Source organism: Phalacrocorax aristotelis, chromosome 1 (genome assembly GCF_949628215.1).
Source record: "Phalacrocorax aristotelis chromosome 1, bGulAri2.1, whole genome shotgun sequence".
In the NCBI taxonomy this organism is placed as follows: Eukaryota; Metazoa; Chordata; class Aves; order Suliformes; family Phalacrocoracidae; genus Phalacrocorax; species Phalacrocorax aristotelis.
In genome coordinates this window covers 142,051,107-142,063,433 of record NC_134276.1, presented here as the reverse complement: position 1 = coordinate 142,063,433, position 12,327 = coordinate 142,051,107, and the positions used below count along the sequence as shown (strand labels likewise).

The 12,327-nt window shown below is 47.1% G+C and overlaps 1 protein-coding gene across 1 annotated transcript in view; it reads left to right on the top strand.

The window, feature by feature from the left end:
* Nucleotides 1–7,860: 7,860 nt before the first annotated feature.
* The window catches only part of PARVB (parvin beta), a 69,331-nt gene continuing 64,864 nt past the window's right edge, over nt 7,861–12,327 (top strand). Inside the window, exon 1 of the mRNA XM_075112844.1 lies at nt 7,861–8,222. Coding sequence (XP_074968945.1) covers nt 8,108–8,222 — 115 coding nt within the window. The 5' untranslated portion in view covers nt 7,861–8,107. The remainder of the gene's footprint in view (nt 8,223–12,327) is intronic.

Below are 12,327 nucleotides of genomic sequence, written 5' to 3'. Positions count from 1 at the left end.
AAATGCTCTTCATATTTGGAATATCTGGTAGTATTAGGTACTGTTAATGAGTAAGCTGCGAGGGGACTTTGGGGGAATGTGGGAGAGGAAACTGGGAGGTTGTTAGAACGTAAAGGACAGGTTTGCTGCCATGTTGTTAAGAGCATAACTGTACTTGATTTAAAAATATAAACTTTAAACTAAAATATGATGCTGACCTCAGTAATATAGAAGTGTGTTTCAACATAAATACATTTGCTGTTGCTCTGTGCCTTTTTTTAATATGGGTCCGTACTTGCTGGCAATGGAAATCTTTGCCAAGATGTAGCAACTAATGTTTGATACTTACTACCTTTCCAGAATATCTGTTGGTTTTGTCAGGCATCTGTGTAGAAATTGGTGTCCATGTTGTGCCCTTTGAGGGAAGCATTCAGAATCTTCCTCTCCTGTGTGCGATAAAACATACCGGCCCACAGAAAAGTGAACGGGGAGCAGGTTGGCTCTCCCTTCTCTGGGGTGCAGGAGCAGTTACTCAAATGAAAAAGTATAAACTTTTACTGTGATACTATGGGTGGGGTGGGGGAACCTTACTCCTTTGTGGGGAATATTAAGCATTTGGTCAGATGTCTGGGAGATAATCCTGAACTTTGTACAGGATAACATAAGAAAACCATCCTAAAATTGCAGAATTTGAGTGTATAGGATTGTAGATTCTACCACTCTTGCCTTGCCTTTAAAAGGGCTGGAGCCTGGCAGCCAGAGCAGTAACAATCCTTTTCAGGAGGATTTTTACACAGCTTCTCTACCACAGAAGGGTTTTTGAAATTGTGTAATTGAATGTTTCATGACAGCAGTGCTAAATTGCTGTTAGCAACTGCTGTGCTCTTGGTGATTTTAACTTAATGGGGATAAGACTTTATGCTGAGTGTATTCTGTGCAAGTCAGAGCATTCACCTTTCTTCCGTTGTAAAGCAAAAAAATGCAGCCTGGTCTGCAGCTGGTAGAGCTAACGTCTGCATGGAATAACAGGTCTTTGTAAAAGTCTTTCAGTTAAATAGAATACATAATAGAAATCATTCTGAAGTAAATCAGTAGCATCAGTTAAGTGGTACATTTCTACCTCAGTATTGGATAAATAATGTTATTAAACACCACACACCCCTCCCCCCACCCCCCGAAACCAGAAAAAAACCCAGAGCAAAAACAAAAGCCTACAAACCCAAACACCAGCACCCCACCCCCCACCCCCAAAACACATTTTCACTCATCTGGAAGAACAGGAAGTAAAATTAACTATAACAGTGTCTTGTTTCTATAAGGTATCTATCATTGGTACAGGTATTATTATAACAGAACAAGACTGAATGTAATGATTTTCTAGTTTAAAAAGCAGGTGGTTTACTTTGCTTCAATACGTGAAGAACTATGAGACACCATTATTTTTGGGTACATCTAATTACAGTAATCTCATGTAGTCTAAGATTTTGAAAACAGTATGAAATGCTGAAAGGCTTAAGTAGAGGAAACGGAACACCTCTATGAAGCAGAAGGTGAGCAATGTCAAAATGAGCAAATGTGAATTCAGACATTTAAATGATCAGCTAAATATCAAAACTAACAGTTCAGGGCTGAAATTAAAAACAGATTTTGAACTAGGTTAATCTTTCCAATGTAATTTCTCTATTTCTGAAAAGAGCTGTTTATGCTCTGGCAGTTTTCTTAATGAATGTATGCTCACAGCAATCCAATCCCTGATGAGATGTAGGGCACCAGGGAGAATTTTCTGGGGTGTAGAGTGCTGGTATCTCATTCAGTATGGAAGGTTTAAACAAGTAACGTAGCTGGCCGCCTTCACACTTCTCTTTAGACAGAGTGTGCACTTTAAACTGAAGGCCATTCAACCCATGCAGCAGCAGCTGTTTCACTTTTAATGGCCATCAGCCAGTTAAAGACTAACACACACTTGATGAAAGTACTGATAGAAGCTCTTAATTTCCTATTTGGAAGAGCACTGTTTGTTTGAACCACTGTGATGTGACTTAGAAAGACTCCAGGTTTTGTGAAGTGTCATTTTACTTTCTGTTGCCATAGGCTCTCCTTGTCTCAAACAATCTGGCCTCCTTTGCAATAGGGTGACGTACTTTTTTCTACTTATGCTACAAATTTAAGCATTTCTTTATAAAGACATAGGACATCAAAAGTCGGAGGTGAACGGGTCTGTGTGGTTTTATTTTGATTATTAAAAGATACTTGCTTAAAAGTTGTTCTGTCTTGAGTGCTGTACTTGAGTCAGTGAAGTTTTATATGCCATTTGGACTGTGTGTATAGCTTGTGAACCAATCTGTGTGCTTTCTTGCTTTAAGTTTGTTCTCCCAGATTTTCTGATTACAATGTCTTAAAAAATGCAGGTGTGAGAACTGACTGATTTTTATATCCCCCTCTCCCCCCAGGTTGGATAAAATGCTTTTTATGCTGCCTTAAAGCTAAATGTAATCTAAGACTTCAGTATAAATTCTATGAAATGAAAAGATCTATTCTGCTAGTTGTGTTGCAGATCAACATTTATGTGTACTTTAGTGTTATTAGTGTTTTTCTTATGGATTCAGGTTATTTCTGATGCATTGGAAAATGGAGCTTGCATTTGTAAAGTGTCTCATTTGGCTCGTGCCAGCAGAATGCAGTTGATGTCCTTGCTAATTATTTAATTTTGCAAAGATGTATAATAGCCTTAAATGAAATGGGCAATTTAACTAATGAATGTCTTTCTATATATGTCTTCAGCATAATTAAGGCTGCTCTTTTTTTAGTCTCGTCTTTTTTTTTTTTGCCTATTTTCCTGATGTATTGGTGGTAATGTTAACTTACAATGTAGGAAGAACTGCAGGGACTGTTGTGTCCTCTGGATGCCATGCGTGCCTGGTCTTTATCTGGGCATATTTGCTGTATGGGAGTTGATTTTACAATCAGTGTTTGTACTGTACACACAAGCCTCATAGGTCATAAGTTCCACTCTATGAAGATTTTGAGAGCGTTCCTCCAATAAGCTGGAGGGAGCTGTATTTTAATTACGTTATTTAAGAAATGATGTGACTTTTCAACACTCGCAGTACTGGCACTACTGCTGTTAAAACACTGCACCAACATGCGTGACTGGCAAACCTGGTACTGAAGAGTGCAGCAGCTGTGTTTTTGGATGTGTAGGCACAGAACTGTGTGAAGATGCATGTATTCATACTGTATGTGAATCTGGACGGCAAACTGGGTGTGCATCTCATTAGCAGCTCCAAGGGTTGAAATCTTCACTAGAGAAATGTGTAATAGCTGAAGTGTAGGTATTTGAAGAAAGTAGGATAGCTCAAGTTTTTGGTATGCTAACCTGCTTTTTCCACTAGCAAGAGCGCAGGGAAGAGCTGCCTGCCTGCACGGGAAATCAGCATAAAAGATTTATTAGGTATAGCCTGAAACCTCAAAATCATTTAAGCGAGAGGCGGATTTGTAACTGATATTGATCCCAGCCTTGGTACATTCTCACTGACAGTCTAAAAGCCTAAACAGAATTTATTTGTTCTTCCAAAGAAGCAGCATCAATAAAAATAATCATCATCATTGCCTTTATGTGCAAACACAAGACAAGCTTATCTTGCTGTGAGGTATAAAGATCAAGTATTTGCAGGGAGGAGGTTATTTGACTAAAGCTGGGGCAGTGGGCTGTCTAATTAAGAACGAACTGCTCCATTATAAGTTTTAGGCTTTATACACATTCCAAAATCAGCATAGCATAAAGTTCACAGCTTTTTAAAGGCAGTGTAATCTATAAGCTAAGACAAACATTTCTGTACCAAAGCAAGATACGAGTGTCCTGGTGCAGCAGTAACCTTTAAAGAAAATCTGAGCTGCTTAGGGAAGAGGTGAGCATATAAGAGCATCACAGCGCTCGGTGTGCAGGAACATGGAGCTGGGACAATGTGGACAAGACCGTGTGGTCACTGCAACTTGCGTCAGCTATGCATTAAACATTTAGAGCAGACAGAGCCTTATAAAATCCCGTCTGTATGCTCCATGCAACACTGATCACAGGCTGCTTCCTCATATCCTGCAATAAAGCCAGATCAGAGTTGAAAGCCATTGGCAGGTTTGGGACTTGCCAAGGAAACAGGAAGAGAAGTTGAGGTTATAACCAATGTCTTAAGCAGGATTTCCACTTATTATAATTGACTTCTGAAATCAAGAGAGAAACTTTGGGAAGGAATGAGAAATAGATTTTGTGTAAGCTTCAAGGATACCTTATTGAGTGCTTAAAGCAAGAAATTGTGCTTTAAAAAAAAATCAGACTGCAAATACAGGGCATATTATCTGGACACCAATTTATCACATGAGGCCTTAAAGATTTTTGGCATCATCTTCTGGTTTGCAGCTCCTAAACTTGACAAAGTGGTTCTTTTAGTTCTGGGCAGGGCCACTTACATACTAGGGCTGCATATGGGTCATCATAATTATTAAACTGCTTTGCACCCGTCCATGACAAGCACATGGGCTGAATGAGTGGTTTGGTCAGCGAAAGTATTTTCCTCAGGTGCCTGGAGCCTTCGTTGTAGCCTACAGTACCCCAGCAAGGAGAGGTGGGCACCTCTGGTCTCATCTGGGGATGACCTACTGAAAGGTGGAAAATGTGCGGAATGCACCGTTGATACAACGGTGCCAGGGTATGCCTCGTTCGTATGTTCTTCATAATAATTCCCACTGCTCTTCATGCAAACAAAATAGTGAAGTTTTATAATAGTTTCCGTGATGGATTCTATGATCAGTTAGAGTGAACCCATGTTGCGCTCAGGTTTGGGCCAGATGTGAGGGACTGCCATAAGTTACACCGGGGCTTGCTGCGTTCCCTGAAGTTCTCAAGCATAGTGTGGTTACAATTTTGGTTTTGCCTTGCATGTTTTTAGAGAAGTCATACTTTCTTCAGAGAGGCTTCCTCCAGGATTTCCTGAGATTTTTGTCACCAGTCTGGTCTGAGGCTCAGCATTACCGGGGCTGTGGAATGGAGAAGCTCAGCAGGGCAGGATTGCAGCTCATCAGCCTGGCTGGCAGAGCAGACCACAGGAAACATGGCTTGCAGGAACAGCTCATGCTGCTTGCACAGCCAGTGAGAGTGACCAGTGTGTTAAAATCCACAGTACATATTATTTTGTGAGATATTTAAATGATGTGGTAACACATAACGTAATGGTAAGATGGAGCTGGAGGAAATCACCGATATGGAAATACTGCTCATTAATCTGATGAGGAACCCCTGGTCCAAGCTGCCTGCAACGCAGGACTTCTGAGACACAGAAACAGCACTCCTGGCTCGTGGTTGCTTTTGCCAGTGATGCACAGTGGTGCTGTGGGCAACTTCGGACCTCGCTGCGCTGGAGCAGTAGGTGGCTTGAGTAGAGGAACGTTACAAACTTGAAATCTTAATATTTGCCTTTAATGGATTAAAGTACCTGCAGGTCCTACTTCAAACCTGTCACTACCCCTCAGTTCTATGCTTTGAAATGGTATTTGTCTGTTTGCCACTCTCCTGTTGATTTGCAAAACACAACAGAAACAGAGCCTGTAAGGCAAGCCTATGGTTCAAATGCAGAAAGAAAACTAATTAGAGAAGCAGGCGAGCAAGCATTGTTTTCTTGAATGTTTAATTAACTATTGTGTTAAACGTTACTTTCGTCAGGGAAAAGAAAAATATTTTTATATAAATATTTACAGATTTTTGGATATGGATTTTAAAATGCAACGTAGGTAAATGAACAGTATCTTTATATTTAATGTTCCATGTTCTGCTAACAGCACTTAGGAGAGAAATGCAGAACGCTCAGTCTCTTACACACGCTTTCAGGCAAAATCAAACTGCGTCCTGCGCTGTGCTCCTCTTTGGACAAAAACCCACATGCCAGCTCAAAGACTGTCCTGTTTTGGGTTTGTATCCTGAAGGTTCCTCTGTGGCTACCTTCTTTTTTAATGAAAAGACATTTTCATGAAATGCCAAGTGTTGTGCAGCTTTGCTTTTCTTGCAGTTTAGGGCAGCCCTGCTCTGTTTTGACTAGTATCACATTCTCAACAGACACGTTGGGATAGTGGCTGGCTGCAGCGGGTCCCTTCGGCCTGTGTCCCCAGGGTCAGTTACAGGCTCTTGGTTAAGGTTCCTTGCTGTGCCTCAGCTGGTGGACTGCACTACCTACTTGTGAAATGCGTAGTTGTTCTTAAAGGGCATCTGAACTTCCCGTATCCACTGCACTGCTGCTGACAGCAGCAACACCTCCTGTTCTTTGGTCGTGTCTTTGTAATTGCAAAACTGGATTAAAGTGAGTCAGTCCCGTCTGGCACATTCTTCTGAAAGCAGCATCTTGAAAAAATATTTTAAAAGTTAGCGTTCACTCTTGAATGTATTTAGAGTTCAATCCCCAACAAATTAATGTCTACTTGAAATAAGTCATCATTCCATCATATATCAGGCTGCAAATTCACGATAACCTCCCATTCATAGAAGTCTGTGCTGCTGTTCCAAAGGGTCTTCCCAGCCCTAGTTGCGTTCTCCCCGCTTCCCTTTTGCTGGAGCACTTGCCCTTGGGTGACTTCATGCTCAGTCACACCGGAAACCTGGGCAGGGTAATTTTGGTTTTGGTTTGTTAGGGTTTTTTTTGGATGAGTTGTCTAAGTGCATATAGAAAACCAACAAGCAGCTGGAAGTGAGGGACAAAAGTAGGTCTTCATGACAGAGGGGATTAGTTTGGGCTAAATCTCTTGTGAAACTACACACTCAAGAAAATTATCTCTGCCATCTTATGCTCTGGATGGGTTGTGTAGTGTTACTTCTCTGTCAGGTCAAGCATGAAAATCTGACCTGTAAGCTGAGTGTGTGGATCCTGTGCCAGGTCGCGTTGATTTGAATGCTGCTCTTTGTTGGGGCAAGGGCTGCTGATGGGGACTGCTTGCAGGAGCATGGCCAGAGGTCAAAGGCATAACTTTAGGTACCCAGAAGTCTCATTAAAGTCAGTGGGACCACTTCAGGGGCTTAAAGTTAAGTGTGTGTGTAAGACTTTGCAGGATCAGAGCCTAACACTATAAACTCTTCAGGATCTGTTTTTAATGTGTATTCCACAAAGCCCTTATCCTGCTCCCGGGTGCTGTAAAACGATAAATTCTCTCTGTGGTATGAAAACCAACTTTCTGGTTTTGGCCGGTTTTCTGTGCAGACACTGCGCTTATGGTGGCGGTAGCGCTTGGAGACCTGGGAGGTGGTGGCTTCCCTCTCAGAGGTGCCTGTGGGCCTCGGCTCACGTGAGCTTGGCAAAGATGGAGCCTACAGCCCCCTTCCCCTCAACCTCACCACAAGGGAGATGCCAAACGTACCAGGCAATGTGCCAGGAGGAGAAGGCAGGGTAGTCTGACAGAAGAGGTGCTGGACTGCAAAATTAGGAGGGAAATCTGAACATAGCTAGGAAGGAAGTAAGCAGAGCCCTGGCAAATGGCCCACGCTGAGTTTGCCCTCAATTTTGTTCTCTGGTCTGGCTGTGAGGGGGCTTTGCTTTTCAGCAGTGTGTTTTACCCACTACTCCAAGCACACACACAGGGCTGCGACCCCGCCGCCCCTCGGCCCCCTTTCTCGGCCGCCCCGCAGCCCAGCCGCAAAGGGAATGGCACGGCTCTCTGCGGCCGAAACTTCACCGTGTGCCTGAGGCCGGCCGGGCGCCCCCGGGCTCGGGGCTGGGCTCGGGGACCTCCCCGGGGCGACCCTCGGCCCCTCGTCGGGCGCGGGATGAGGCCGAGGGACGCGGGGCCCCTCCGGGGCGATGGGGCCGGCTCGGGGCGGCGGCCCGCCCCCGCCTCCCACGGACTTCCAGGCCGTGGCAGGGCGCTGTGGCCGCCGGCAGCGGCTCCCAGCCCGCCCCCTGCCCTCCGTGCGGCTCCGGCTCCGGCTCGCACACCCCCCCCCCGCCTCCCGCTGCCGGCTCTCCCCGCTCGGTCGCGGCCGGCCGGGTGATTCACCCGCTCCCGGGCTTTGTTCGGCTCCGCCGGCTGCTCCCGGGCAGGGCAGGGATCGGGCAGGACTCGGGCAGGCTCCCCCGGCGACCCCCCGGCAAAGCCGATGTCCGCCGCGCCCGTCCGATCCCCGACGCTGCGGCCCCACAGGATGAAGAAAGACGAGTCGTTCCTGGGCAAGCTAGGCGGGACGCTGGCGAGGAAGAAGAAAGCCAAGGAGGGTGAGTTCGCCCGCGCGGAGGGGAGGAAGGAAAATGCACCCGACCGGCGTGACTTGCAGCAGCTTCCCCGTCCCGTCCCGTCCCGTCCCGTCCCTCCGCGGGAAGGTTGCGGTGGGGGCGGGCGGCAGGCCTGGGGGGGGTGGGGGGGAGAAACCCCCTTTGTTCGCCAGCCCCCGGGGAGGGGGCCGCGGGGAGGGGCGCTGTGCCTGCTCTGCCCGCGGAGCGGCTGCAGCCCCGGCGGGGAGCGGGGCCTCGCCCGCCTCAGCCTGGCTCCGGGTGGGGTGGGGGGGTGGGGGGGTGGCGGGCGCGCAGCGGGAGGGCGCTTCGTGCGCCCCGCGGGTCCCCAGGCGCTGCGGGCGGGCCTCGGGGGGCTGCCGGGAGGTGCCCGCTCCTGGGAGCGCCCGGTGTGGGGTGGCCGTTCCCCGGGCGCACCTCGGGGCTGACGGCTTGGCCGCCCGCACCCCCGCTTCCCCGCTCCCGTCTTCCTACGTCCGCCCGCAGCTGGGAAGGGAACCCCAGAAACCACTTTCTGCTGTAAAATAAACTTCTGGTGACCAAGGAGGCTGCGGGCGTTGTTTTTTCTAGTCTTGAGAGTTGGGGAAGCCACGAGGGACCGGTTAAATCTACCCGTGTTTCATTCCACGTCTGCTTCATCCATAGGCGTTATGTTGGCAGAGATACTTTGCCCAGTGTTTTTCATAACCAGTTCTATTCAGCAAGTACACCTAGCCCTCGAGCAACAGGATTTCGCATGAGTACACTTACACTGGGGTTGATTTGGGTCGTCGCCATCAGTGACAGCCGGGCAGGGAGGCATAAGCCTCCCCCTTTGGTGCAGGGAGCCTAGAGAAGAAGCTCCCTCCACCCGGGCCTGCAGACCGGCACCCGCGTCGGGGTGTCTCAGCCCCCGCTGGGCACCCACCCCTGCCGCCGCATGGGGTGGACGCCTCTGCCCCGACCTGCCTTGGCGCTGCACCCCCAGCACGGCCTCGCGTGGGCACACGTGCAAGGCATTCTCACAGAGGCCCGCTTACACCGGAGGCTGTGCGTAGATAGAGCTGTTTGTTCTCAAGCAGCACAACTTTTTGGTTGTTCTTGTAGATAGGGAGGTGGCATCTTGCTGCTAGACTTGATAAAGATGGTCCAGCCATGTATACACATGTATACCTTTCTCCTGAGCGCTGTCTCCTTTGAGGATGGTGTACTCTGTCCTCTGCTTCCCCGACAGACCAAATATTGGCTTCTGCGGAGAAATTCTTACTCTGTGTTATCCCTAGACTGATGCTGTTTGCTAGCAGGAAATCTGGGTGTCCTTGCCTTATAGCTTAATGCAGTTTTGATTTTCTGGATGGTTAAAACTGGCCTTGGTTTTGTTCTAGTTTCTGACGGGTGTAGGGTAGGGATGTAATTCAAGTTTCAGCCTCCTTTCAGCTGGCTGTTGGACGAGCACATGTTTTACCCATATTGAGTCTATTAATTGCCAGCAACATTTAGAAGGTAGTTTTTTAATATTTAAAAATAAAATATTTGGCCTCAAAACCTGGATCAAGGAAATTGCTTCCTCTTCCTTCTGGCTGTGTTGGTGTGGCTTACTGGTATTTCCTTTATTATCTATTTTTAACCAAGGTTCTCTAGTGTGGTTCTGCTGAGGAGCAGCAAAAGTGGTCTTGCCTTCCTGATAATCTCATTTGTTTCTGAAGGAAGATGGAGAAAACTCACCTCCAGTGGGGGATGCTGACCACATGCTCCAAAAGAGTTCATTTCATTCAAAGGTGACTTCTGAGCTTAAACAGGTTGGCAGCATTCCTTCTTAAATGAGAAATTTTGGCATTGCTAGGCGATGTTTTTGAGACAACCACTTTCAGCAGGAGCCACCAGCTCATTTCACCAAGTTTGTCCATTGTTTTGGCTGCTCTTGTGGCTGCAGCTCCTCTTGGTGGTGGAAGGGCCTGTTTTAGTTACTGCCCTCGGTACTTAGCGGGGAACTAAAGCACGGCGATCACGCTTCTGGCAGTGCAATGGGGAGGAAACTGAAACACGTGACACAGCTTTTAGTTTGAGTATTCCTTCCAGTCTGAAAATGTGAAGGGTGGAAAGACTGTCTGCAAGCCCCTGGAGCCACCCATTGGGTGTGACATGCTGTGGTGCTGCAGGCTGCTGAGGCCCTTCGTTGTAAGGGGAAACAGCTTATTACCCTTTTATGTTTTGCACTTTTTTTGTGGGGTAGCTCTCAAATGCAGGCTGTCCAGACCACAGCTGTGGAACTGGAGGGGGCCAAGGGTTAAGCAGTGACGAGGTGGTGGGGTAGGGTCTGCACCAGGGGGAGAGAGGCTGATCCATGGCTTGTGGTAGGACCTGGGCAGCCACAGGAACAAATTTCAGGGCTAGAAACTAAATCTTTGTATGTGAGCATGAAGCAGAAGGTAACTGGAAGCTCATCTGAGTGGCGTTCCTCGAATGAGTCGATAGACCATATAGGAGGCATGTGGGCAACTTTCCCTGTGTGATTAGGCTCTGCCCTGGGGGTTTTCCTCCCTCCCTCCCTCCCTCCCTCCCTCCCTCCCTCCCTCCCTCCCTCCCTCCCTCCCTCCCTCCCTCCCTCCAGGTGGTTTCTGCTGGTTTTCTCTGAGGGGACCAGCAGATGTCAGAGCGATCTTCCCAGAGGAAATCTTGCTCTCTCCACCAACAGCAAATCGAAATGTTGGCTGCTGACTTGCCACAACCACAAATCGTTCTTGCCTCCTCTCCCTCTGACAGCATGAAAAGCAAGCAAGCCAGAGAGTTCTTTATACATACTTCTTGCGTTCGCTGCCTGTCTTTTGTATTGTGGTGTAAATACAGGCCTGCTATCACCATCTCAGCTGTATTCATATAGTGACTTTTAACCTGGTCTGTGCAAGCGTTATAATCCAGTTGTATTAATCCTTTTTGTCTTTGTGCGCGACTTTTGGGCCACTCAGCTGAGAGATCCTTACAATGATACGGGAAAAGTTTTTGTTGGTTATTTATGCAGTTTTCTTTTTTTAATCATGGGTGGCAGCCATGTCATAAATTACCATAATGTGTGGCTACCAACCCATAAGCAACTAAATTTAAATATTTTCTTTGGCTAACCACTTTATAATGTGCTGCGATCTATTTTTAGACAGGTTATATTGGGAGAGGAGTGTTCATTAGGCTTATCAAGACGTCCAGTGTAATCTCACACCATTGCTTTATGACAGGAGGATAAAAACGGTTCGTAGGTATGCTGGTGATAGCCACACTGTCAGTATCCGAAGTATTTACCATAGCATGTAAACAGCTTTGTTGCCGCTCTTGCTTTAGCAGTATGGCGTGACGTAGTGCTTCGTGAGTGCGTGCCGCTAGGTGAGGTAGGGTTAAGATTTCAGGTCAAATTCTTCAGTGTTTTAAGTCAAATTCTATAGGTTGCTTAACAGTTTGAGGAAGCTGTTGAGTTTCTACCTCGAACCTCTGCTTTACACTATTGCACCTTGTATTTATGTTTCTGAATTTTTATGGCTGAACTGACTTATTAGGCAGCCCTGACCTTAAAGAAACAGGACCCACTGTTGTTCACAGGGGAGCCGTTTTTACCCTGGTTTCCTATGGAAGTACTGGGTGGGTGATCTCACTGTCTGTTTGGCTCCTCCCTTCCTCTTCCTTCCCAGGAATATTTTTAACCCATAGTTTGGCTAAAAATGCCCCTGAGACAAAACTATCGGTCTTAAGGATTATTAAATGACTGCAGATTGTGTCAAAATGGGTGACCAATGAGTACTGAAAGACCTCAGTGGAGTCCCGCTGCAGGAAAACCTGCAGATGAGCTCAAACCTTCCATGCTAGTAGGGAGCCCAGGTGGGAGGGAAGCAGCTGGAGAAGGGACGTGTCTATGGGAAGAGCGCTGCATTCTTAAATGCTACAATCAGTCATGACACACATCCTTAAAAAAGCAAGATGTGTTTGTGCCAGTGTTCGTGCGACCCTTTGGTTTCTAAACACCCCCCCATGCCAGGCTGTGTGGAAATCTGCAAATATCTAGGTTTGCCTGATGTTTCTGTGACATGGTTCTGTCTTGGTGTATCCTGGGCTTTCAAGATGTGCC